The following is a 27,427-nucleotide window of genomic DNA, read 5'->3' on the forward strand; positions in this document are numbered from 1 at the left end:
ACAACAAAATGATCAATCAATTCGAAATCTATCAGTTATTTTATCATAGATGCATATGAATAATTAAATAAATGATATCCATCTCATTTAAAGATTTTACCTATGTTCAGACAGAGTATGAATAGAAAATCGCATTCAAAATAATATATTAAGTATCAAGAACGGTAAACATGTTTTACCGATCAGAGCCGATTGATCAGAGCAGAGAGATTGATTGACTAATTCTGACAATTATTGTTTTGATATCGATACATCTTATTAACGCATATGATGCTGATAGCGGTTTTCACACGATCTCATCATTTGTTTCCTTGAACATTTTAATTTGAATACATAAGATCTTAATTACTGAAAATTCGAAAGTGATGCTTTTATGAAATTAATATTTCTCTTATAATAGTTTTAACGTCTGTCTGTTAATATATATTAAATCAATTTCATTCAGCATTCAGACAATTTTTCAATTACAAAAATATACCTCCTCGAGCGGGACTCGAACCCGCAACCTCCGAATCACTAGTTCAGCGCTCTACCACTAGCTACCGAGGAACAAGTCTTACTGCTAGAGCGCTGGACTAGTGATTCGGAGGTTGCGGTTTCTAGTCCCGCTCGAGGAGGTACTTTTTCCAGAATTGAAGAATTGTCTGATTGACGTGAAATTGATTGCATTAATATTTCTGGTACGTCAATTTCAGTGAATACTAATTCCACTCACACACGGGGAATTACCATAGACAATTGTACTAAAACTGAACATACTGTTAACCGTTGATAATACTAAGGGCTTTCAAGGTGGAATTGTTTAACAGAATTGGAAAATTCCTAATCGTTTTTTTCGCCTGACCTTTCGCTACTGCGGTACGCATCTTCGACGCATATCTTCACCGCGGAATTACAATCTTCGAGCTAGAAACCACTGAAGATGCTTACCGAAGCAGTAAGCGAAATATCTGGTGAAGAAACCGACTAGACATGGCGAAAACGCCCGGAATTTTCAAACAACTTTATTGACGCTTAGCAATCAGTTAACAAAACCTACTTTCGTGGCAAGAGATACCGTAGGAGTAATCCAGAAAGTTCGATTGTGCAAACAATATTAGCAAATAAACAGATTTCGTATTCATTGAAAGAGAACCCCATCTTCTTGAAAAATCATATACTCAATCTCACTAAATAAATAACTTTTTATATTCATTATAATTTAATAATTATTGTTATACACTATAGAATAGCTGAGTTGATATCGTTTTTTTTCCTCCTTCAAGTCAATATATCATGTTAACAATTATGAATATCATTGACAGAATCTCTCTTTTTTGTTATTATGAAATATTAAGAAATGAAGAACGAAAAACTGAGGCAGAAAAGTTAATTTATGATTAACGAAATACCTAGTATCCTAATAATATAAATGTATGACATGTGAGAAATGAAATTCAAAACTAATAAATACCATAAGACTTATATCTATTCGTTATTTTCACCCATATCACCCCTATAAGTCTATAGAATATTTGAAGAGATAGTTATATTATAGGAAAAAGGATTCCACTCTGTTTTCATCTTTGATTTTGATCTAAAATTCAATTCTTTCCGGCACTGTGGTAAACGCGACTGAGGAAATCACAACATATAATATAATTAGAAAGATTTAAAATAGTGCTCTGCTTTCTGCAAATTTATCCGGGCATCTACTTCATAGATTAAATTATATCAATCAAAATCACTACTTTTGAAATGATCAAAAAAACAACATTTCGGATGATTATATTTATTTCTTAGGCTTGGAAGCAAAAAAGGTGATATATATGTAAAAACGTATCAGGGTTGCCATGTTGCGAAAATACGCCAGATGATGCCCAAAATTCCCCCAAAATAAAATATAAAAGAAGTCGTTGCGTTGCAACAGGGTCACCTCTCCAAGCTGGTGTGTATATTATTATCACCCAAATTTTCCCCGAGTGTCCAAAAATCCCCGACATTTGGGGAAAAAACATACTCCAATATGGCAACCTTGGAACCGACAACTTGAATGTTTCCTTAGTCAGCTCCACATATCAAAAACCCCTCAAGATGATCCCTGATAGTTTGTAATGGATGTATAGACTTAGGATTGGTATTTTGGATTTTTAGGCACAAGTAGAGTTAGAAGTCTTTAGGAGAACTTGAATTAAAATTTCTTGACCTTTAGAATTTTTATGACAGACCATTAGCTGTGTTATTCAGTGTATGACGGATTTTTTTTATTTTTTCTCATTTCAGTGGCTTGCTTTGCAGTTCTTCAATAGTGGAGTACATATTAAATAAGCAATCTATGTATTTTATATGCTTTTGGGGCAAAGTGGCAATTTTGATATTTTTTGTAGGGATGATTATTATTTATAGCAGGGTTCATTTATGAGCAGATAAAAGGAAAAGTCGAAAATTTCGAACATTCTTTTATTATTTACATATGCTTTTTCGTTCCTCCAAAAAACTTTTTCCAAAACAGTAAAAAATGACATTTCATTGATGTATCATGTCATTTTATGTTTCCATGGCATGGCACACTCCAGAAAGTTTTTACTTCAGATTTGTTTTCAGAAAACTGCATTAATTATATAAAAAATATACATGCAAAAATTAGAGAAAACTACATCAATAAGATTAATAACATCAATAACAAACACGCCCAACACTGACTTCACATCAGTGTTTTTGTCATTTTTTTCTATTATTGACGGTCAACTATCTCTTGCGGATAAAAACGAAGAAACATAATGAAGTTTTTATAAGAAAACAACAAATCAGATGAGAATGAACCTTGTTTTGACTCAACATATTTACATAAACATTTTAAAATTATAAATTATTCATTATAGAATCTGTTAAGTGCCATTAACATAGAAAAAAAAATTATATAAACTATATATATATATATATTGATTTCATGACACTCTAATTTGACAATATGTGCATTTCAAAATAATTTAGCTTTGTATGCAATCCTTGAGATGTCAAAGTTGCTGTTACTCATTTTGGTTATTGAATACTGTAACTTCTTGTGAATTTTCATTTACTGAAACCTCTGTATTTGAACTACTTTCAGTTGCTGTCTTCTTTGCAAGTTGTTGTTCATAGAGTTCTCTGATTTGATCCTGAAGTAAACTGTACCTATGTTGAAGACCCCTCTCACGTTCCATCTGCCTATTAACATCTTCTGTCAAACACTGGAAAAGTAAAATATATAATTTAAAGAAATTAAAAACCCAACATTCTTATATTGGCTCTACTAATTGCTTATGGCAATGAACTCCACATACATATTGATTTTTTTTATTCAATCATGAATTACCCAAATACCTATTCCTTAGGACATTTAGAGTGAACACAGATTTCTACCTCCTGAATCTAAATCAAAATAGTTACAAGTGCAGAAGGCATTAATATTCCCTTAAATATCATTTAGTAAATTTTGCATTTAAAAAATGTTGGTTGGCACAACTGAGTTCTGTATCACAAATTTGACAGATATAAGGTAAATCTGTGACAGAAGAGTTGCAATTACCAACAGATAATAATGAAATATAACCAGAAATCTGTGTGAAATTTCTACAAAGTATGGCAGAATGAAAGGATTTGCCACAGAATTAGAGGAAAATATTTCTCACCTGTACTCTTTTTCCCATAGCAATTTTTTCTTGTTCTGCTAGCAATTTCAAAGAATTTAATTCCAATTCCAATTGATCTGCTTGTTCATTTAATTCTTGTATATTGTTTATCATTTTCTGAGCTTTACTCTGGTAACCTGCTGTTAAAATTTTAATTTTCTTCTCTATTTTCGCAGCTTTTTTAGCTTCTTTAGCCATATGCATTCTATTTTGCTCAAACCTCTTTTGGAGGGACTCAAGCCGATCTTTTTTACTAGCTAAATTTGCTCTGGTGTACCGTTGTTGATTGGGAAGATAAAGGACTTGACCTAAGCATTCGTCCCATACTTGGGAGTAAGCTGTAAAAAAATAATTTAAAAGAATTAAATTTATCTTTCTACCCTCATTAGAAAAAGGTTCATAATTCATTCACTTCATACTTTTCAAAAAGTTTTATTATGTTCTCAACCATGTGAAATATCTCAACTCAATAAAATAATCTCAAAATGACACAAAAATATGTACCAAATATCTAGCCGACAAATTGATAGAAGGAATTTTTGCCAACGTCGCATATATTATTGCTACGGGTTAAAGAAACATAAGGTGAGACCTTTTAACTTTATTTTTTTATTATTTTATTTATGTCTCTCTGATGATGTTTGATGTTTTTTGGGGCTAGACTTGCTATATAATTCGAAAATGAAGTTTTCTAGCCAGTTAGTAGAAAAAATGTTATTTTTTAAATTTTTTCAACTCGAAATGAAAAATAATTTTCATATACATATTTTCATGGACGTGATATAATATGATTATGAACAAGGAAATTTCAAATTAGTCTTATAAAAATTCAAAAAAAAGGTCCATGTTCACACAACACCAAAAATTCTTCAACAAAATAATATTGAAATATAACCTATTCTTGTTCAAGATGCACAACCACAATGACAATGAGGCCTGTCACAGTGGCGGATCCATGGTATTGTTTAAGGGGAATGAGAAAAAACTTTTTTTCTATTATCATATTAATAATATACTACACAAACAACATTCAGCATATATTTAATGCATTTACTCTTCGATGAAAGCTGATTCCTCTTCAAACTATGAATATTTAGAAGAGTTTTTGGGCGGTAATTACCCCTTTTACCCCTGTCTTTTATACGCCACTGGCCAGTCATGACTCATGAGAAAAAGTTTGGTTATTTGCTAGTTAAGAATATAGAGGCCACCGGATCTAGGTGTTAATATATCCGGAAGTTTAGTGGCCACTTTTACCAATCCGAAACTGGTGAAACACAATTTTAGTGATATCTGTCAGATAAGCTATGACTAGGCTATCTGGGACGTTAAGAAAAGATGGTCAAACAGGCCCTAAGAGTATTGTAAATCATTCTAATAAAAACTGTATACACATACCTTCTAGCGGCAATTCTCCATGGTTCATTCCCTTCTTAACATATTCCATTTCATCTTTTATCATTTTCCTTGCGTTTTCAAGGTCTTCTTCCTTGAAATGTTCGTACTGATGTGAATCTAAGAACAAAAGATGATCTTTTTGTGGAATTTTCTTTTTACCATTTACTAATGGGGGATTATGCAAATTATCATAAATCATCATGGTAGTCATCTCCACTTTTATTAATTCTTCTGCTTTCTGCATCTCAGTTAAACCATACATTTCTTGGGGGGGTCTTAACACTGACAAATTGACATCATAGGGTCGAGGAAAATTTCTTTGAATCACTTGTGATCTCATCTTCAGTTCCTTTGCCGCTTTAGCTTTCAACTCAGCTTGCATCTTCTCATCCACATCTGCTTGATCTTCAATCATATTTACTTCTGTTTCTTCATTCTGATTAGATTCTTCAAGTTCTGGCACAACAATTTCATAGTCATTTTTTGGTTGAGGTAAACTGCTCAAACTTGCCCTCAATTGCTCTTTTGCACCCAAAAATTGATTAATAGGAGTTCCTAAAGTATTGGCATTCAGGTTCAATCGGTCTCTTAAAACTGGAGTTGCCGAAGAGGGGTCATTTCTATTCTGAGGGGTGGCAAATTCAGAATTTGTATTACTTCTTACTGATGCCAGAGGTGTAGATAAGACTGTATTTGGAGTAGCTATTTGTTGATTTTGGGGCATAACGGAGGAGAAATCTGTTTCATGTAGTGGGGTATTCAAACCTCCCTTCAAAGGTGTGTCCACATGTGAAAGAGCCATCAAATTTTGAGCTTCCTGCATTATTTTATCATTTTGAGACATCGGAGTTCTAGGAGTAGCAACTGCTGTAGGCGCCATAGAATAATTATTCATCAATAAATCTGTGGTATCATTTCCGGTTTCACTAGCTACTTCTTTCGCCAATTCATTGGCTCTTCCTAATTTAACAACTTGTTGAAGCTCACTGTCACTTATTTGAGGAGCCGGGAGTACCAATTTAGATCTCTTTTTTGCTGGGGCGTCATTACTGAATATTTCATTAGGAACATTCTCCTTTTTTCTTTTTGCTGCATTTCTATCTTTTTTCCTTTCATTCTGAAATCAATAAGAAATTAACAATAAGCTGTGAGATAATTTTTTTTAATATATGATTCTTAAAATATCAAACTCAATAAAATTTTACTATTTTTTTTATTACAACAAGAATCCTAAATTAAAGTTAATAGGATATTCATCATTCATTGACTGTTAGGCGGTACTAAGTTTGTCAGATCATCTAGTTTACAATATTTTTTCAAGTAGTTGATTTACATACCTCATCATTATCATTGCTATCATTTATTCTATTGAAATCTGGGCCAATTGGATCGACAGTCTCTTTCGATGTGTCATAAAAGCCAATTGCTGGCAATTTTTCGAAAGGAATTTCTGCATTATAATCTATACCTTTCTTTTTTTTATGTCTTGAAAGTACTTCAATTCCAGCAGCTCTTAACTCTCGTTTTTTCTGTAGGGCTGCCAATCGTCTGGCTTCTTCAAGTTGTTTTTCTCTAGCTTTCCTTTTAGCTTTCTTGCCTTGGGTGTTAGCTAACCTTGCTCTTGCTTCCGAAAGCATCTCAATCTCTTGAAGAAAAAAATTATGGATTGAGTTTGTTTGTGTAACTAGTAGCATAATTTCAGAAATTTTTATTTAAACTTACCGTCTTCATCCATATCCTTAGGGTCTGGTCTAGCAGGTTTAGTTTCAGGATTAGGATCAATTTCACCAGGTTTGAGCTTCCTTGGATCATCATTGGCATATTCACCTTCTTCTTTTCTTTGAGCTTGCTCCCTAAATTCATAAAAAAATTAAAATTGAATGAAATAATGACAAATATTTTTTACAGAACTATATTATCTGAATACTATTATCAGAAATAACAAAATTTCAATACTAATTTTATCACCTCTATTTAATTTGCAATAACCTTGAGTCATAATCATTTCACTGAGTAAAATAAGTTTTGAGGATTGTATATTGATAAAATATATCATTAACACTGTTCAATTTTATTTTGATCCACCAGCGCTATCTATGAAGGAGTACCGATATTCATACTTCAACCTTATTCAAAAATTTTTATGAATTATGCAAGAAAGGACAGGATTAGATTGAAGCAAAATTTGTTTGGTGTAGCTATTTATATCTGAGATCCCGGTGAAGGTTACTACGAAACTAAAAGGCATTTAGTCTAGAAAATAGTGATAAGAAATAAAGGATGAATATACTGAGTAGCACAGCGCACACTTCATAGTAAACGGATCATTAATTTTTGTGTATACTGATTGACAATAAGATTCAGATAAAATCATCTCAATCGAATTCAAAATTTAATTTTTCTAATCTATGAACAAATCTCTCTGAAAATTGTAATAATTCATATTTATTCACAAAGAATTCAAAATATTTTTGAATAGAACCTACTTAAATATAATCTATTTCCAAAACTTACAAAAGATATTCATATCTCTCAAGACATTGTGCTGCAGTTCGTCCAATAATTGGTGCAATGGTTCTCCACTGAGTAGGCATCAATTTTGCTAAATGTAGTAGCTTTTCATCTTCTACTCTTGACCATTCCGTTTTTTTTATACTAGGATCCAACCATTCAAACCAACGAGCCTTGCACTGTTTTGCTGACTTCCTATGAAGCAATGATGCAATACGAGACCATTGGTTTTTTCCATATTTCATCACTGCCGCTTTGAGGATTTCATCCTAAGAAATTGAATAATTGAAAGAATTGATATATGATAACATCATTTTACCAAAATGTTATAGACCTCATTAAATTCCATTCTGATTTTTGATGACCAACAAATATATTTGTTATATATGTTAAGAAAAAGGGCATTTTTAATAGAAAATAAAAAAAATACTATAACAATAATTTTTGGACACAAGAACTTTTAATGAGATCACAATGAAGTAACTGAATTAAATTTGAATAAAAAATAGGATGTTCAACAAATTATGTCTCAAGATCTTGTTGAAATACTTCAAATATCAGAGACATGGTTGATTAATTAATTGGTATTAGTAAAAATGAAACATTTACAGATTATCCATATAACAATAATCTTATAACGAAACATTTGTATTCATAGAAACACTTTTACAGGTAGTAAAGCCTTGTTCTCACCAAAAAACATTGTTGAAAACAATGATAGTAACAAAAAAGTTACTGTAAATGATATTCAACAAACTGTACACGCAATAACATTATTGCAAAATTTGTCACTAACAAATGTTCCTGACATTTTTTCATTGCACCTATGTAAATACATTACATCCAGACCGATTTGGACAATACCGTAGTATAGCAAAAATGGACGACAATATTATTATTGCAGCAGCAGCTTGTGAAGTGATTAGTCCAAAAAACGAGAGGAAATCAAGTCTTCGAATATTTAATTCAATTGGGCATAAAATTGTAAAAAAGATAAAAATTACAGAGAATCTATTCCAGTGAAATAAAGACTGGCAGTTACTTCCAGATTTTTAGCAATCGGAGACTTATCACAGTCTTATGTATTTATATTATATATCTAAGCAACATATATCAGAAATCGTGCCAGAAGTTGGGCTGGTAAATACTCAGTTTCATCACCAGACTTTGTTTTAGTTTTCTTAATCTTTTGCTGGAACTGCAAGATTAAATTTTTTATAAATTTCACCACGATCGCTGTCTAAACGAACAGTTATTTCCCCCCATGCATCGTTCTTCTTTTGCTTATTTTTATAATCTTTATCAGTTGCATCCCGAAGGATTGCTTATACATGAAAAAGTTCTATCAACTGACAAACTTTTTTCCTCGGCCACTGCATTGCGACTCTACTTTGTGCAGACTGTGTTAGAAACCCATGTTTATAACAATGATATTCATGATTCGGACAAGGCTTAGGAAAACAAAAATGATTTCTTAAATTTTGGCTGAAAGAATGAAACATCAATGCCTCTTCAACAAAATTACCAAGCAAGTCTTTTCGATTTACAAGAAGATATTTAGGCTGATTGAAATTGCAGCTTTAGTATAAAACCCCTTAAAATATAATTTTCAATCATATATTAAAAGAGGTTTTTCCAAATTTCCTTTCAATGTAGTTTGTTTATAAGAAAACATTTATAACCTATATAAATACAAACCTCAGTATTTCTCCAAACACCCCCTTTTATCATAACCCTTGGCATCTTGAAGTTTTATGTTATTCTTGTAAATTAAAAAATTGAAAAAGCAGAACACCAGATTTATCAGAATATTCAGAACAAGTCTAACAACACAGACTTGTTGTTTCAGCACTGACCACAGAGTACTAACTACTAGTCATAGATTATTCATATGGATATTAGGTCTATGGTCTATGTCTTTAGTCTAAGCCATAGACATTGAACAAACCATTGAACTTTTATTAGTTCTATGGAACAAACCGATCAGCTCATCCTAAGGGCCATTTGCACCATTTGCCAAAACATTGATTAAAAATTTAAACGTTGATCACTCTATGATTTCTCAAGAGAATCAGAAATTAATCAATAATATCTATATTCTAAGAGCTTATCTATGGTCTTAGGTCTTTGCTAACTAGTTACAACTCAGAACATTAATAATTAATCTACAATGTATCTATATTCTAAGAGTTACAAGCACAAACACAAATATATAGTCACAGATCCTCTTCTTCTTCTTCGAGTGATGAGTGACAGATTATAGAGTAGAAGCATAGAAATATAATATAACTAGAATTTGATTTGTTTAATTTCCGCTTGAATAATCCAATATATCATTTTATGATTTAGAAAAAAATGTCATGATCTGTAAAGCAATACCTGAAAGAATGGTGAATATCACTCATCTCCATTTTCAATTAAATAAAATGAATTTCACTATTTGTCTCTGGTTTCCATTGACAGATTATTGACTAGAATAAAAAAAAATAGAAAGAGTTGACAACATCGCGGATAAAATTGTGGTATGCACAATTGTATGTATGTATACTTCAGTATTAATGTACCCCGCTTTTCTAAATAGATATTCGTTATGGCAGTAGATTTCAATATTGAAATCAGAAAAAAACAATTAGAAAGTTTAGATCACTTTGTTACTTGCTCTAGGGAGAAAGTACAATCAATTATGAAATGTTTGGGTTGGTCAGTTGACAAAATTCAAGAAGTAAGTTTTAATTTTTTAAAATAATTTTTTTTTCTAAAATTAAGTTTCTGAATAGGAGCAGAGACTTTTCGTCACTTGTCCATATAATGACAATCATAAAGTACCTGCAGAGAAAACTGATGATCATATAAATAAATGTAAAATCAAGAGTGCAGGCTATAATTTACAAGAGGAATTTCTTTCTGAACCAATAAAATCAGAAGGAGGAACTATAGAAATCGGTATGATAATTATGTTTAAATTTAAAAAATGTACTAAAACTTTTTCTATTTTTAGGAAAAGATAAGAAAATAGATATACTGTGCCAAGCTGTTTCACAAAAACCCTTCTTCCAGACAGGTTTGTCCGATTCAACTCTCCATATTCTAAAATAATGAAAAATTTTTTTCAGAAATTTTTTTTCTGCTATCATGGATATTGAAAATTTCAAAAAATGTCCAAACTTTCATTTATATCCTTTTCAAATATCCTTTTTCGGTATCCTTTTATATGTATCTTTACATTTCGCTTTTAATTTCCTAATTCGGTGCATGACCAGCACTTGAAATCTGGTAGAAATAATAATATTAAATTCAAATGCAGAATTTATAACAAACCATCCTTACCTGATATTTGCAAGGCCTATTTTCATAAATCTAAGGTGAGAGTGCGGGAGAAGCTTATAAATTTTAAGAGGATAATATCAGTCTCATTTTCAACTTATCTGTTCATACAGCTCACTATAGAAATATAGTTCAAATTGAAATTAAAGTTAATATTTTTCATTATTGCTGACATTCTCTATTGCAAAAAAGTATAATGGTGAAATTATCATGGTATGAGTATATTTGATTTTCTCCTTTTGAAATTCCGAAAAAAAAATTATTTTTTTATATATATTCCACAGTGAATGATCAATGAGCTCTCTGGAGTAATTAATGATATGTTCAAATTCTTCGTGATTGTTAGAGAAATAGGCTTTGTTCTTTTCCATTTATAATGAGTTTTTATCCTTTTTACAATACTGATGGTACTAGATTAAAAGTCAGTTGAATTGACTCTTAATAATTTTTAAGTTAGCTGACAACGTAACTGTATGAATCAAAATTATCCTTGTTCATTTATATATTCACCAAAAAACAATTTAGCTCTTTTCACAATTTTGTTTCTTAAATTTTTGTTACAGCATGGAATGGAAAAGATCCAGACCCTCAGACCTACAGCCGTTTAATTTCAACATTTTCTTGTGATGAACGTTTGGTACTATATGATCATTGTGTAGCCAACACTAAAGGCCCATTAGAGCTTCCAGAATTTGATACGTTAGTATTTCAATTTTTATTTGAAGTGCATGTCACTGGAATGCAGATGTAATTATTCAAATTCATCTACATGGATACCAGAAATGAAATATTAAATTATTTCAATATAATCATGAAATGACATTTTTTAGTTGAAACTGATATAAATTACTCAGTATGACTTACGTAAACTATAAATATTCATCCGATTGTCATTATATTTATTTCACTGTTCTACTAAGTGAAGTTTTTCGAAACTATCCTTCATTCATGTTCCTATATGTCTTTTAAACACTGCTATGTACTTCTCTTGTGCCCAACTGCTCGTATGACTAATGCTCTTTATGTATATTGAATCTCACAGGACCATGTCCTTGATTCAAATCAAATTATAATAATAATTAAAAAAAAACATGAGGAATTATAAAGAACCAAAATAAGATATTTTTTTCCCTTCTAGTTCTATTGAGAGGGATGAGAAGAGAGATTCTGAATTTACCAAAGAAGCTTTGAAATCTTTTGAACGGGATATGAAAAGAAGGAGTGTGAAATATAAACCAATTCACACTAATCACAAAAATTACAAAGAAGTATTACGAGAATTGATAGATTCTCAAATGCAGCAATATAGTGATTGGCTAGAGCATGTTAATGGTTCTAAGGGGCCTCACACTCCTGAGGATTTCTATACTCAAAAATCTATTGAAGAAGATGAAGCACCAGAGATTCAGGATAACAGTCAAGAACACATTGATAGACCCCATTCTTCTATCAGTAAAATCAGCAATAATTCTTCTGGATCACATAGTACAAAAGGTAATAGACATACCAGAACATCCCATTCTGATTTTCAATTGAGTAATGGAAGCAAAAACCATTATAATAAAGACAGCCACTCAAATTATTTCTGTCAAAGTTTTAAAAGTAAAAATAAATATATGCATCATGACGAAGATTCTCAAGAATCTAATAGTATTAGTAAAGTTTCTTCAATTGACATGGATAGCTCTTGTGAAAATAATGAGAGTACCTCAAGAAATCATTCAAGAGATTCATCCATCCAAAGGTCTTACAAGCATAAAGATAAGGGTACTAGGTATGAGGATAGGAGACATAAATCTAGAAGTAATAATGGAGATCGTAGAAAAAGAGATCATAGTAGTGGTAGCAGTAGACACAGTTCAAGAAGCCATAAATCTAAAGAAGATAGATATCACAAGCATCATTCTAGAGAAAAATATAGAAGACATAAGAGTTATTACGAAGACACTTAGTGTTCATTGTTTTGTCTTGTTAAATAGTTATTAAATGTAATATTTCTTATATATGTGTTTACTGACTTATTATTCTCCACCTCCAAATTCAAGAACTGTTTCAGTGTTATATATTTGAAGTGGCTGTCGAAGTATTGAGAACAGTAAAAACTATTTTCCTTGATACTCAGTTGTATATTTACAGTAGGCTATTTAAGATTTCTGCTGAGAAAACTTCAAAATATATGTCCTCTAAATAAAAAAGTAACTCAATAAAATAATGTTCTTGAAATTTCTTATTATTTGTGATTTGAAAGGGATATTATGCCCTTCACATTATATTCATTTTATACATTCCTTCCCTACAAAGTGGTGTGCATCTGTAGATTTTTTCTTAATATCAGATTTGCTGAGTTTTTAATGGGGATCACCTAAGACTTGTTCGAAAAAAATTTGGGGGGGAGGTTGTGATATGGTGGTTGTGTAGCTCCGCCCAGCTGCATGATTGCGATTGGTGGCTATTGCAATGTTTGGGATGGACTCACCAGTAAAAATTGATGAGTACCTACATCCGAATTCAAATAAAGTAAGTCTAAGGATTATAAAGACATGGTACTAATAATATATTATTTTATTTTCTCATATATAATATTATATACATAGGTAATAACTTATACACTGATTAATATCTATTTGGAGGCAAAACTTTTCTCAAATATACTTCCTCTAAACCTCTTTCACTCTGGACTAGAAGGGGAGAATGTTCAAAATAGTCTTGAAATTCTTTGAAAGAGTCAAATTCTGGCGATTTCATGGATCCTTCTCCACAGGTGATTTTATTGTTTGGTGTTCTCTCGATACCTAAATTGAAATATTTTGCGTTTTTCTTTATTGTGATTGATAGGAAAAACTTTCTGCTCGGTCGCAATAGGAATGCTCCATCTTCCAAATCATTAAGTAATTCTATCGCACCTTTTCGGTCAGTATTCCTGTAGAAAGGCTCGTTGTTGAAATTAACTGAAATAATAGTTAATTGTTAGATCTCATCCCCGAAATAAGCAACAAGTTTTCATTGAAATAAGTAATGAGAAGTTCTCATGTGGATGTGCATACTCTTTGTATGTTGTACTGCTGATTCATGTTATAAAAGGGTTCGAACCGCGCGAGAATAATTTTAAAATATTATAAATATGGTCAGAGTTCGAACGTATTCAATATATTGCACCGTAACTATGTGACCTTTTAGATGATTCTCACTAGCATTCTTTTATTTCTTGTGAAGACGTGACAGAAACATATTTAGGATTTATTGCATGCCGAAAAGGGTTTTTGTAGTAATTGCTACAAAAACACCAATATACACCATTGGGCAATTAATTGCCCAATGGTGTATATTGGACAAACAGGAAGACGTTCAAGAAAAGAACAAACGAGAACACCAAAGGAGTCACACCTGTGATAAAACCTTCTCATCATATGCAAACCATTTAACAGAATTTGGACATTATTTCAATGCTAATTTAAAAATCCTACATATCGAAAATAAAATTAACCTTTTGAATTCATTAGAATCACTTGAGATTAACAGGTACAGTTTTAGACAGATTTTGTTGAAAACCCAAGCAGATGCAAATAAGTCGCCTCTTTTGGGCATTCTCAGATCAATTTTTCGGAAATTGCAACAAACGAATTTATATAGTACCCTAAGAGAAGACCCGGGACCTTCTCTCGAGAAACCATAAATAAAATATTTTTTTCTGTGACGGGACAAAAATTTGACATTTTATCTATGTTGACAGGTAACAAAATATGACTTTTCACGAAATTACTTTTTTCCCCGGGAAAAAAGTGAGTACTTTTTTCCCGGATATATATTTACCTACATATAGATAAAGGAATAATAATAATTCGACCGCACTATTGATGGCTTTTGTTGTTGTGCCAATTCCGAAAAATAAGCCAATAACACTGTCTCCGAGAAAGAACTGCATGTCTTTTTCATTTTCCATTCCATAAATCTTGAATACGCGGTTTCGTAAATTTTCCACGATTTAAGTAAGGCAATAATTTTCGTGACGCTACTTGCGCTGATTCTATCAACTTCAGTGGAGTCAGAGAAAACTCGGAATCAGACATTTTCGAACTTTATATTATTCAACAGAATAACTACCAAACAATTAAGATGCATAGAATACCTGGTGTGTTTACTGATTCGATTTTGTTTCAGACTTTTCGAGAGACCCACCTGTTGCTTTGGTGGTGTGCTTCACCAGAGTGCTGTAAGGTGGCGCTCTTTAAAATTTTTCGAATTCCCGCATCTGCCTGGTGCCGTTTAAAAAGGAAATACTGATTTTAGACACTGCAAACATTCACAATAAATTACAATTCAGTTCATATCGAATTTGTACTCAAATGAATGGAGTATAATGACAGACCATCATAGAATATAAAATATTATTGTTCTATACTCAAAGTTCACGACAAGAGCGTAGAAATAGGGGGATACTGGGGGTAATTACACGGTGCTCCTAAATTGGGGATACAAATGAAAATGACAGATTTCCGGATCATTTTAAGAAAAAAAGTCCTATAACATGAGTCCCCATACATTTTGTTTTGAGATACATGTGTTGAAGTTCAAGTTATTTTCTCGTATAACCTTCCCTTCACAAGATATTTAATATGAATTGGCCATAGATATTCCAGTTTAAAGTTTCCACTATGTGATATGCTAATTTTGAATACAAATCTACAGGGTGATATATTTTCTGGAAGGATGCCTGCTTCCTTCCTCCAAATCTATATTTTGGTGAATGGCTGTTAGTTTAGAAAAATATAGAAAAAAAACTCTGGTCCTGTACTACACTTTTTGGTTTGTTATAGTTTTGTCGTATCTGCTATCGATTTCGAGAAAAATCTCTAGTAATCCTCAGGAAAATCCAAATTATTTTTAAGATCCAGCTAGTAAGCTCTAATGAATGCATTAATTATAAGTTTTGGTATTTATTTACCTAATCTGTAGCGAAGATTAATAAGTATTTGATAAACTGTACGACACACTAGAAACAACCTGTATATTGAAAGCAAAGCCTTTGTGGGCTCATATTCATGAAACTTTTTTTTCTCAAAATTATCCAAGTAATTTCTCATTTTCCTTCGTAACTCTTATTTGAGAACAAGGTAAGAACAACCGAATTAGTAACAACAAAAATTATTTCGAGTAATTTGGTTCAAACTTCATTATCAAACTTCTTTTTTTAACATTACAGATATGAATAAAAGTTGTCGTCAAAAATTTTTTTTCGATTATCCCTCCCCAAGAAAAAAAGATCTACGCCCTTGGTTCACACGAGTCGAGAATTGAGAGAAATGTCAAATGTAAACGATGTATGCGCCATCTGAAAAGCCCGCGATCCCTCGAAATCAAGTAGGTAAAAATCTCCCGTTTTGTCTGAAAGTTTTACAGGTATAAGTAGACACACCAGGTATTCTATGCATCTTACAAACAATTAATACTGAGTTCGCAATTGTAAAATTAAATTGACAGATATTTGATTACTTTGAAGTTTCCCTTAGCAACGCAGGTCTATTTGCAGCTTACTAGTTCAAAAATTCAAAATTCATATCGATAACATTCTGACTTTAATATATTGTAATAATATGTTCTTTCACTATTAAATTGTCGTTTTTTCTGTCACAGAAAAAAATAGTGTATTATACACGGGAAAAATATTAGATTTCAGCTCTCGGTTTTTTGTCTCCCTCCGCTTCGCGTCGGGAGACAACATAACCTCGAGCTAAAATCTAATACTTTTTCCCTTGTATAATAAATAACTATTATTGCTCCACATGGCACTCTTATTGTTTTGTATTTAAATCTGGAAATTAAAAGTGCTTCTTGATAATTAATTTTATCAAAGTCCATCTACAAATAAAAGCGTGGTGACACTGCCGTAGCAGGGTTTTTATCCCAAGCGGTGCCGATTTCGCGAGTAATGCGCAGCCCACGACGACATCTCTCGGGCAAGTGACTACACCTACCTACATGAAATAATTTCCAATTGTCCTTAATTTTTTCCTAAATAATTATTACTTACGTAAATCTCTATGTGCTCCCCCTACATCATAATTATCATGTTCGAAATCATCTTGTTCGAATTCGTCATCTTGTTCGAATTCATCATCTTGTTCAAATTCACCATCTTCAATGTGATCCTCTTCTTGTCTCCTCTTTTTCAACCAATTTCGGAGTTCATCAGCGAGGTGATCCAATTTAAAATTTTCGGTTGGTGTTGACAAACCTCGAAAGTCTTGACCATCTGTTGAATTGAGATATTCCGGTTGATTATCGGAATCGGAAAACACTACAAATTCTATACGAATGTCTTTTATTCATTCCTTTCTATTGGCAGATGGGCCTATAGTCTAGAGTCAAGACTTTGTAATAAAATGTTGTATTCAGTACGTATGATATTGCACCAATACATGTTTTCAATTTCAATATTTATAAAGGGTGTTTCTCTTAAACTATAATACACACAGAAAAATTCCCAGATTTTTTTTTCGAAACAATTCGATATCAGAAAGCAGATCATAGATATCTTGATTTGTTCTCGAGATAAAAGTCGTTTCTGAAAAATTACTGTTTCAAATAGTAGGTCTTGGTTTCTATTCAAGATTTTCTAAAAATTCTACAACATTTTTTCAGTAATTTTCATGGTTCATATAATACTCATAACGGATCATAGATATAGCGAAATATTTTAAAGTCATTTTTCACGAAAAGCCCTGTAAGTCGAGAACGAATCAAGATATCTATATATTATCTGCTTTCTGATATCTAATTATTTCGAAAAAAAGGATACTCTCGGTGAGCATCGAATTTGGGACACCCTGTATATTGTCTTTCATTGTACCATTACAAACTAACAATAAATAAATTCTAACGTTACCTACTCATCTGTATGGAATTTTCTTTGTATAAAACTTTTTGACAACTTTTGAAAGAAAAGTCGCACTCCTTATCATATTACCTTGTGTATATCAAAAACTGTTCATAGTGAAGCCAATACTGTTCGACATTATAATTACAAAAAATTGGAAATTCCACGGAAGACTTTTTTGAATATAGGGTGAAAAATGAACTAAAAAAATTCATTCTGAGTTGTTTGACATACCCAAAACCTAACAATAATTTTTATTTAAAACTAATTTGAAATTATTATCCTATGACTAAGCAATATTGGTCGTGCAAATGTCTTTCATTCAATATTAAGTTTTACTGCGAGAAATATGTTACTTTAAAGAAACACCATTTTCCAACTTCGACACCTTGTAGGTATCTCGAAAACTAATAATAGGATCTTGTTCAAGTCATATTCTACAAAATACGAAAAATTCAGAATAATTAACCGGTGACAAATTCTTCCTGGTCCTAAACAATCAAGAAATCAAAAATAGAAAAATATTTTTTAATCGAAAGGGACCATCCATTTTACAAAATCGGTAGATACCTATATCTTATTTGGATCAAATAGCATACCTTGTTCGGAAGTGCCCTCTTCAGATTTGTAATGAGACTTCCAACTTGACGGTTGTTCGGTAGCAGAAGGTTTGGGTTTGTCATCCATTCTTTTTTCTTGGATATTCTGGAATTCCTTTTTTGGTGTTGCGGGTCTGAGTTTTTTCCGTGATATTTCTAATGCTAGTTGACTCACATTTTTCTGGCCTTCAATATGAGATGAATGATAAGATAAGCGAATCTAAACATCTAGTCGGAACCGAATTGACAGAAATGAAGCTCATCTATAATTTTTCTCCGAATAAACTGTTTCTCAAGTTTTGAGCATATTACTGTTTTTCGAAGAAGCAATTTTACCGTATCATCTAATACTTCTAATAGTATATTATTTCATAAGGAGAAGAAGTGTCTTTTTTCACAGCGAACTTGTGTATGTGTGAGATGTAACTTTTCATGGATTTTTATGAATCCAAAATGTTTAAAAAAAAATAATAATTCATTCAGAGGAGTGAGTGACTTTTCATGGCTCGCCTTCAATTATTATTATTATTCAATTACCCGCCTCTCAACGTTCGGCGGGTAAACATTAGCTCACCATGAAATCTACATGTTATGAAATTATACATATATTATTTCAGGTTCATCGAGAAGCAAGTTTCGAAAGGAAATTGGGTTTTTTGAACAGACAACGCAATTACTCGATTCGATAATCGTAACTTATTATGAGCAGTTTATTACCTTATTTAGCGTTGTAACTTATATTCTTAATATTTTTTTTGCAAAGTTTTATTTGTTAAGATTTCTGTTTGTCATTCAGAGATTCAAAATTGAAAATCAAATAAGTATTGGAACATTGAATACAAAAACTTACCCGGATTCTCATCTTCGTTACCATAATCACAAGTATCACCAGAATACGCACTTTCACCATGCTTTGGTAATGTAATAGGAGGTTTGGGTAGATTCGATTGAAATTTTGATGAGGATTGCTCGTTTCTAGAATCATTCATATTAGTTTCTCTATTTCCAAGCCTATATTGTATTTTTTCTTGCAACTCTCTGGAGCTCTCATCATCGAGAAAAGTATTTGATTTTCTTCGATTAATTTTGGTTTTCAAAGAATTAAGAAAACCCTTGTCAGTTATAGGACTCTTCTTATTCTGTATTGATGTTTTCTCTGTTTGTTTAAAGGCAATTCCCGTATGTTCAAATGTGTTTCCGTATTCCGGAAGTGTTTCTGAAAATAATTTCAAATTTCTAGGTTTTTCTTTTCGAGAGTTATTGTGTTTATGGACGGACAGAATTGAATTTGAATACGTAACCTTATCATTTGAGATCATTCATCCCGATTCAAAATTCGAAAATAACAGACATCGTGATGAACTAATAGAGCGATCTGTTCGGGGAACGACCACGCCAAAACCAAAACACCCTTTACTTGTTTATAAGTTTCGAATATTTATTCACCTTGGTCATTCTCTAAATCTCCCACCTCAAGTTCGCCATGATGTTTCCAACTTACAGGCTGTTTGGTAGTTGTACGTTTCTCTTGTACATCCATTCTTTTATCTGAAAAATTACCGAATCCAGTTTTTGATTTACTGGATTTGAGCTTCGTCATGGTTATTTCTTGTGCCAGCAGACTTTGTTGGGTTTTGCTGGTTGTTTGTTTCGTTTTGGTTTCATCAGTGTTGCAGTAGTCGGGAAGGCTTTCTGTTAGAAGGTATTCATTAAGACGATTATTGTTTGTACTATAATATTAGGTGTACAACTTTGCTTCCGCCGTTTTGCAATAGATAACTGTAGCTCTAAGTGGTAGTCGAAACAAATAGATCGTAGATGTCATACAATAAGCTTAGATATTTGTAACCATAGCACCATCGAAATATTAGTCGATTTGTGTCTGCATCATAAAGTTATTCTCGATTAAGCATGTCAGCTAACGAGCCAAATTCTCGTCATTTGCGGCAGGTTTTAATTTTCTGCTTCAATATTAAAAAACATACGGCTGACGTTCATCGAATGCTCTTAAATAACTGTGGTGAGGCCGCTATCAGTGCAAGAACGTGCAGAGAGTGGTTTCAACGCTTCAAGAATGGTGATTTTGACGTCAAAGACCAGCAAGACGGTGGAAGAGAGAAGGTTTTCGAAGATGCAGAATTGGAGGCATTACTTGATCAAGACTAGTGTCAAACGCAACAAGAATTGGCAGGATCATTGGGAGTGATGCAACAAGCTATTTGAAAACGCCTGAAAGTCATGGGAATGGTTCAGAAACAAGGAAATTAGGTGCCGTACGAGTTGAAGCCGAGAACGGCGTTTGTTTGCTTGTGAACAGCTGCTTGCAAGGCAAATATGGTAATTCTGCATCGCATTGTGACTGGAGACAAAAAATGGGTACACTACGATAATCCCAAGCGCACATAATCATGGGGATGTCCCTGCCATGCTTCCACGTCGATGGCCAAACCGAATATTTACAGTTCCAAGATCATGCTCAGTATTTGGTGAGACCAGCTCGGCGTTGTGTATTATGAATTGTTAAAACCAACTGAAACACAGATGATTGTTATCGAACGCAATTACTGCGATTGAACAGATCATTGCAATGCAACGAGAGACATGATAAAGTGATTTTACAGCATGACAATGCTCGACCACATGTTGCGAAAGTGGTCAAGACATACTGGGAAATGTTGAAATGGGAAGTCCTACCCCACCCGCCGTTGCTCCCTTGGACTATCACTTGTTTCGTTCAATGGCACACGGCCTGGCTGACCAGCACTTCCGGTCTTATAAAGAAGTAAAATTTCGGATCGATTCGTGGATCTCACATTAATGCATTGTCTGCATCTGATTATTAATTTAAATTATTACATTTATTAACATTAAATTTGTTTACAGGTGTATTTCGGTATGATTTTTTAATATCGCCGTTTTTAGATCTCATCAGAATCTTTCAACTTAAACAACTAAATATTAATTTAAAATTTTCACAACATTAATTATACATATACTGCAGAACATACGTATTGAATTGAAAGAAAAAAACTCACCTGAACTTTCATCTTCCCCACCATTATCAGGAATCTCTCCGAAATACGAACTTTGCACATGTTTTGGTAATGCGTTAGGTGGTTTGGGTAGGTCCAATTGCAATCTTGAGGAATGTTTCTCCCTTTTAGAATCATTTCTATTAATTTCACTATTTCCAAGTCTGTTTTGTACCTTTTCTTGTAATTCTCTGGAGCCTTTATCGCCGAGATAATTTTTTCTTTGACTAATTGTAGATTTCAAACTATTTAGAAAACCATTTTTATCGGTCGAAATTTTACTGGTTTTAATTGATGTTTTCTCTATTAATTCAGTAGTGTTTCCGTATTCTGGCAAAGTTTCTGAAAGCAATGAATTAATGAAATGCCACCATTTGAATTCTTTCAATCAAAAATTATGTCACTACCCCAAAATTGAGGTTGAAATATAAAAGGTTCACAAAATAAAATTCTTACCTGTTTCAGGAGTTTCACTCTCGGAAGCCTCGTGTTCCGCTTCGAAGTCTTTATTCCTCACCACTCTATTAGTAGTTTTTTTATTTAAAGAATGATTGGCATCAGTTGGTAGAGGCGGAAGTGGTCTTCTTGCCGAGGATGGTCTAAAATGTTTACCTCCATTGGAAACAATTTTAGTGTGACTTTCATTTGTGTTCATGTAAAGAGAAAAACCCGTAGTTTTTGTAATTTCTGTTCTACGAGGAATTGGTTCATCTGGAAATGGAGGTGGAAAATCACTATCGATGTAGAATGTTGACTTTTTGCGTTTTAAAGGTTTCTCTTCTTTTTGTGTTTCTATGTAATCATAATCTATTGGATCTATAGATTCGATTTGTTTGGGCCCAAACCTTGGCGGAAGTTCATATTCATCAGCTAGGTCTTCAGGTGGTGGTGGTGGTGGTAGTGTCTTAGACTGAACTGGAAGAGTTGATGCATGTCTTGGAGGAGGTTCATATGTATTCTCTTCGACGTTCTCATCAGAACGTGGTATTACTTCTGGTTTTCTTTGCGGAGTGGAAGGTACTTCTGGACTTCTTCGATAGGAAAATTTTAGTAATCCGCTTTTTTTCTGTTCTATCTTCTCTGAGTTCATTTCTTTTGGTCGTTTCATAGAATTTGGATTCAAATAATTATCTTCATCATAAGTGAAATCTATATTCGGTTTTTTTATAGTTGTCGATGTCTTTCTGAATGGTGTTTTACTATTTTGCAATGAGTCCGTAATCCAGACATTCTTCCTGTGATCTTCTCTTTGAGTTTCTTCTTCTGATTGTAGAAGTATTTCTGGATTCTTGATAAGGGTTTCTTTTAGAGAAATGAGTTTTTGTGTTAACCATTGTGGTAACTTTAATGCAGTCAATTTATTTTCAGACAAATTCTATAACGAAAATAGTCGAAATATTAAAATTAGGTATATTCCAAGAATTAGATTCTGTTACACTGCTATGATGATATGATAATGATACTGATAGCTAAGTGTAATAAAACATGCAAAATTCTCTGCCAATGGGTGTGGCACTATATGCTTCCTCTTCCTCTTCGCTCCCAAAATTAGCCGCCTATAGTACCTTATTTTCAGTCTTTCAAAACAAATACTACTTGAAAGTTCCAACACGCTCTATTAGTGATGACGTCACACACCGCCATTTTTGGTTCTCCTGTCAGTGTTCGGAATCCAAACAAAAAAATTGTCATTCAAATCAGTACGTTGTCGTTGAGGAAATTGGCTTATTTTGATATATAAGATTATTTAAGGAACGATTTTACTATTAATTGATAGACAGAAGGAACGAGATTATTGCCAATAAGTTCGAACTTGAAGTTCAACTAATAAACACGGCTTTTTACAAAATCTGGGAAATGATACAGGATTCAAACTTACTGGTATTAACCTCGTTCCTTTCTGTCTATCAATCAATACTGGAATCGTTCCTGAAATACTCTAATTTATAAAAATAAGCCAATTCCTTCAACGACACCGTACTAATTTGAATGACAATATATTTGTTTGGATTCCGAACACTGACAGGAGAACTAAAAATGGCGGTGTGTGACGTCACACTAATAGAGCGTACTCACGCATATGCAACGCGTATCATGTATTCGATGGTTCTGAAATGCCTATGCAATCATTTTTGTCTCAATCCGAATACTCATACTGAATTTCTTCAGAATGGCTCTTATAGTTCAGTCAATTAGTGCTCACAAGGGTTCCTCACGGAAATTTTTGGGGTAGTTTTGATTTCTTCGATTGCATATGTTTTTTGGGGTGTTGAATCCGAATCTGAGGTTTACCACCAAAATTTTGTAAAGGAACATTGAAAACAATGCGAAAAAAATTAAAAAATTTTATTTTTTTGAGGTTGTTTCTTCTCGCATATACCTCGTAAAATATCAATGGATTAAATTTCCTACAAATATTTTTCATTAATTTAGCTCCTCACCAGTATAGGCCCCTAAATGGCCAAAAAGAACAATGTATCATTCTTCACTTTTTCAAATTTAAAACTATGTCAGGGCGCCTTTATTGAGGTAGGTGATATACCAGACTGCTAGAAAGCAAAATATATTGTTTCGATAATTACACGTTTGCGTATGAACAAAGAGCAGTATTTATCGAGAGGGCGGAAATTCCTATGGAATCACTTCCTATAGCAAATCTGAACATCAACCATAATGAATTTTTTAACAAAATCGAACAAATAGAACGCGAGAAATGGAAATATCAGGAATTCCACGTTGGCATATATTCCTTCCATGCCCTAAATTCGCGGTGACATTTCTTTGGAATCAATCTTTCGATCAAATAATCAGATAAGTACGTGAGATATGGGAATACCAGGAATTCCACAAGACCACAGAATCGTTGTGATTTTTTATTTTATATGAATAATAATCTCAAGTCTATCCGAAATTTCAAGCTGATTACAAAAACTAACAGATAAAATTTTATCGTTTCATTCATTGTCATCTAACTTTTACATGATTCAAAAAAAAAAAGTTTTGTTGGGAAAATTTTAAGTTTAAGAAATTATTCCTTCTGTCCTTTTTCTAAAACAAATATCCTCAATATCCGGATACTCTGGAAAGAGTTTTTACTTGTTACCTAATTCATTGACAAGGATGATCGTACGGAACTGATATAAATAAACCTAAATCAAAAGGAAAATATGCCGTCATCAAAATGAGTATTAATTTTTTTGCTTTATTTGACATAAGGCTGTTCTTCAAAGTACGAAAATGATGCTGAGAAGATTCCGGTGAGCTACTGACACTGACAAACCAAATTACAGACTGAACCACGAGAATAAGGATAAGATTGGGGACAAGTACTTCTACGCTGATGAATCCTACAGTTTTTATAGTCTTTAGACTATATATAAAGAGAAAACAAATCTTTTAAAGGACGTCAGTGCTTATCTAGAATTTTTCCTCAATCGATTGAACTTTTTGTCTACAAAATTTTAACTAGAAAGAAGCTTTTTCAAGTTAATTTTCCCTCAACTCTTTTGTTTTAAGACTACTTTCTTACGTAAAGACATATTCTGTGAGCTAAGTATATTATGGAACAATATTTGCAAAAATATTTTTAAAGATAAGTTCTAATTTATATAAAGACCTAGGTATTAAAAATAAAATCATATAAAATATAAACGAAATGATGTTAGTCAATTTTGAATATGAATAACAGGCAATTATTGATTGTAATTATTAATTTGAACAATTAGGTTTATGATATGATTTATTAAAACTTATTGGAACTTACCAGTATATCCATCCCCTCAAAGTTTTCTTCATGTATTACTATGTAGCAACTTGCATAGTATTCATTCTACAACAAACACTTATTGGATTAACAGAAAATAACTGATAACACTACCTCACATTTCTTATAAGTTTTTTGAGATCCTTGTTCGATAAATTTTGTAAGCGCGAAGACTTTGAAAATTCGAGATACGACATATTTTGATCAATAATTTTTTATCAATAGCTGATGAGCGCTGAACGCATCAGCAAGACACTGTGAAAACCAACAAAAATACCTTATCATTTGCATTTGGTCATTTTCCGGTTTTTACAGATAATGACTTGGACATTACAAATTCTGCACACAAACGATAGGATGAAATAATGTGATTGCGCAAACTAACAAAGGAATTAAAGCGACCAGAGTCTTATTGGAATGAAATTGACCTAAGGGATCAGTAAGGAGATGAGTTAGTGAATAAAAGAGCTAAACAAAAAATAAGAGAATAGAATCTCTTGAAGTGAATTAATTGGAGCTCTCAAAACTGTCGGATCTGTTGTTACGAGTTACGGAATAGTCAGATAATATTTTTCCTTATACTACTTGAGTTTACTATGGTTTTGATGAAGCTGTCATCATGAAAACTTTTATGAATTCTTGAATAGTTTTATAGAAACACGCAAAACCTCAACAAGACCGAATCATTCTTTAATCAGGGATATATTAAGTACTTTTTTGTGGTTCTGATGATGTTGCAAGCACTGCATTTTGCCAATTTGTTATAAACACCCTAAATCTCTACTCCTGTGGTCGATAAAAATTGGGTACATTTTTCTATATTCTTCTTGAATTTTCTTTGGTTCTAATTATGCTAGCAACACAAAAATCTGCAAGCAGCTTGAAAAGGTTATTCTTATTCTATACAGGGTGTTTCAAGATCGACTGCTCATTCGAAATCTGAAAATTCGGCATATCGTCGGATAAGAGTGTAAATCTGCTATGTCCATAGTGAACAATTTTACAGGAGATCAAAAAAACAGTAAGTGTTATAATAATAATAAGAGAGTTTATTCATGAAAATACATTCAATAAACTCTATTGAATGTATTTTCATGATTAAACTCTCTTATTATTATTATAACACTGTACGGTTTTTTGGTCTCCTGTAAAATTGTTCATTATATGGGCATAGCAGTTTTACACTCTTAGCCGACGATATGATATTTTCGTAATTCCCTATTATGAAAAAAAATGCTCAAAACAAACTATTTTTCTTAAATATAACAAAACAAATTATTCTTCTTAAATATGATCAAGATTTCCATTTTGAATCACGTCTTCCTCGAATTGCGGCGTGAGTCCTAATAGTTTTCAAAATATTCAAGAAAAACTGAAAACAAGAGAAAATATCCATAGCCAGAATAGTGACTATGAAAATTTTCTCTTTTTCAGGTTTGTACCTGTCACCTGTAAATTAATTAGACGTGGAAACAGACTGAAGTAATATAATTGACCTAAATATAATGTACCTATAACATAAATTCATAAAATCCCGAATAACTCTTGAATTAATAATTAAGTAGCATAATCATTTTTGGACAATATCCTCGGTTTTCATCGTAGAACCCAACGCAATCATAATAATATAGGGTTCCAATTTGAAAATCCAAGTTATGATCAAATTTTTTTTACAATTTTTGGCACATTATTTGATATTCTTTCAAACTCAAGAGATCCATGATATTCTTACATCATTCAACTTCGAAAAAGGGAATCGAGTACACGCATAGGATATTTACAATGAACATAAAGTTGACTATGTAAATATTCTCTTTGTTTAAATTTTCTTTTAATATTTTCAAAATCTTGACAAGTAGCCTGGAGAATTTTCTTAGAGCAGTTCTTTAGTGAAACCAAATAATGAAAAATAACACTTTGATTACTGTTAACTAGCCCTAAATGTAAAAAAAAAACATTAGACAGTAACAAAAACAGAATTAATTTGAGTTTTGAAGGAAGGTACAAATATTTTGTGAATTTTATAGCATTTTTCTTAATAAATGTAAAGTAGAGAAGTATAAAACATTAAAACTTGATGCAATTTTTATTTGTGATTACTAGAATATTTAATTCAATAGTAACAATTTGAGTTTTATAAAAAGAAATTTAACCAAAGTCAGAAGGATGGGATAAAATAACACCGAGTGCAAAATATATATTTTGTCACAAGATTGATTCGGTCTTCACTTGAAGGAAATTCATTTCAATAGAAATTAAATAGCAGTTATTCTATA

The 27,427-nt window shown here is 32.2% G+C and overlaps 3 protein-coding genes across 5 annotated transcripts; 1 reads left to right on the forward strand and 2 right to left on the reverse strand.

Moving 5' to 3' along the window:
- Positions 1–2,470: 2,470 nt before the first annotated feature.
- LOC123675650 (cell division cycle 5-like protein) lies at positions 2,471–9,419 on the reverse strand. Its single transcript, XM_045611093.1, has 7 exons — positions 9,258–9,419; positions 7,563–7,828; positions 6,771–6,901; positions 6,386–6,693; positions 5,049–6,165; positions 3,651–3,988; positions 2,471–3,209 (listed from the first exon to the last, which is right to left on the reverse strand). The coding sequence occupies exons 1-7, from the start codon at positions 9,300–9,302 to the stop codon at positions 3,009–3,011; spliced, it is 2,406 nt and encodes an 801-aa protein (XP_045467049.1). The 5' UTR covers positions 9,303–9,419; the 3' UTR covers positions 2,471–3,008.
- A 607-nt stretch (positions 9,420–10,026) lies between these two features.
- LOC123675804 (U11/U12 small nuclear ribonucleoprotein 48 kDa protein-like) lies at positions 10,027–12,884 on the forward strand. The gene is made up of 5 exons (XM_045611324.1): positions 10,027–10,281; positions 10,337–10,502; positions 10,558–10,620; positions 11,447–11,582; positions 12,022–12,884. Exons 1-5 carry the CDS (start codon positions 10,150–10,152, stop codon positions 12,833–12,835), a joined length of 1,311 nt encoding a protein of 436 aa, XP_045467280.1. The 5' UTR covers positions 10,027–10,149; the 3' UTR covers positions 12,836–12,884.
- Positions 12,885–13,427: 543 nt separating this feature from the next.
- LOC123675528 (ABC transporter F family member 4-like) lies at positions 13,428–25,835 on the reverse strand. Of its 3 annotated transcripts, none has more exons than XM_045610893.1 (9): positions 25,271–25,835; positions 25,152–25,217; positions 21,845–22,763; positions 21,392–21,730; positions 19,803–20,048; positions 19,207–19,572; positions 18,357–18,542; positions 16,912–17,133; positions 13,428–13,831 (listed from the first exon to the last, which is right to left on the reverse strand). In XM_045610893.1, the coding sequence occupies exons 1-9, from the start codon at positions 25,346–25,348 to the stop codon at positions 13,497–13,499; spliced, it is 2,757 nt and encodes a 918-aa protein (XP_045466849.1). In that variant the 5' UTR covers positions 25,349–25,835; the 3' UTR covers positions 13,428–13,496. The 3 variants fall into 3 exon arrangements, with proteins under 3 accessions (XP_045466849.1, XP_045466850.1, XP_045466851.1); XM_045610894.1 differs by having other exon boundaries at positions 19,803–19,904; positions 25,271–25,785; XM_045610895.1 differs by lacking the exon at positions 19,803–20,048 and having other exon boundaries at positions 25,271–25,761.
- Between the last annotated feature and the right edge of the window lie 1,592 nt (positions 25,836–27,427).

The sequence above is a fragment of the Harmonia axyridis genome, chromosome 3, assembly GCF_914767665.1.
Source record: "Harmonia axyridis chromosome 3, icHarAxyr1.1, whole genome shotgun sequence".
Taxonomy (NCBI): domain Eukaryota; kingdom Metazoa; phylum Arthropoda; class Insecta; order Coleoptera; family Coccinellidae; genus Harmonia; species Harmonia axyridis.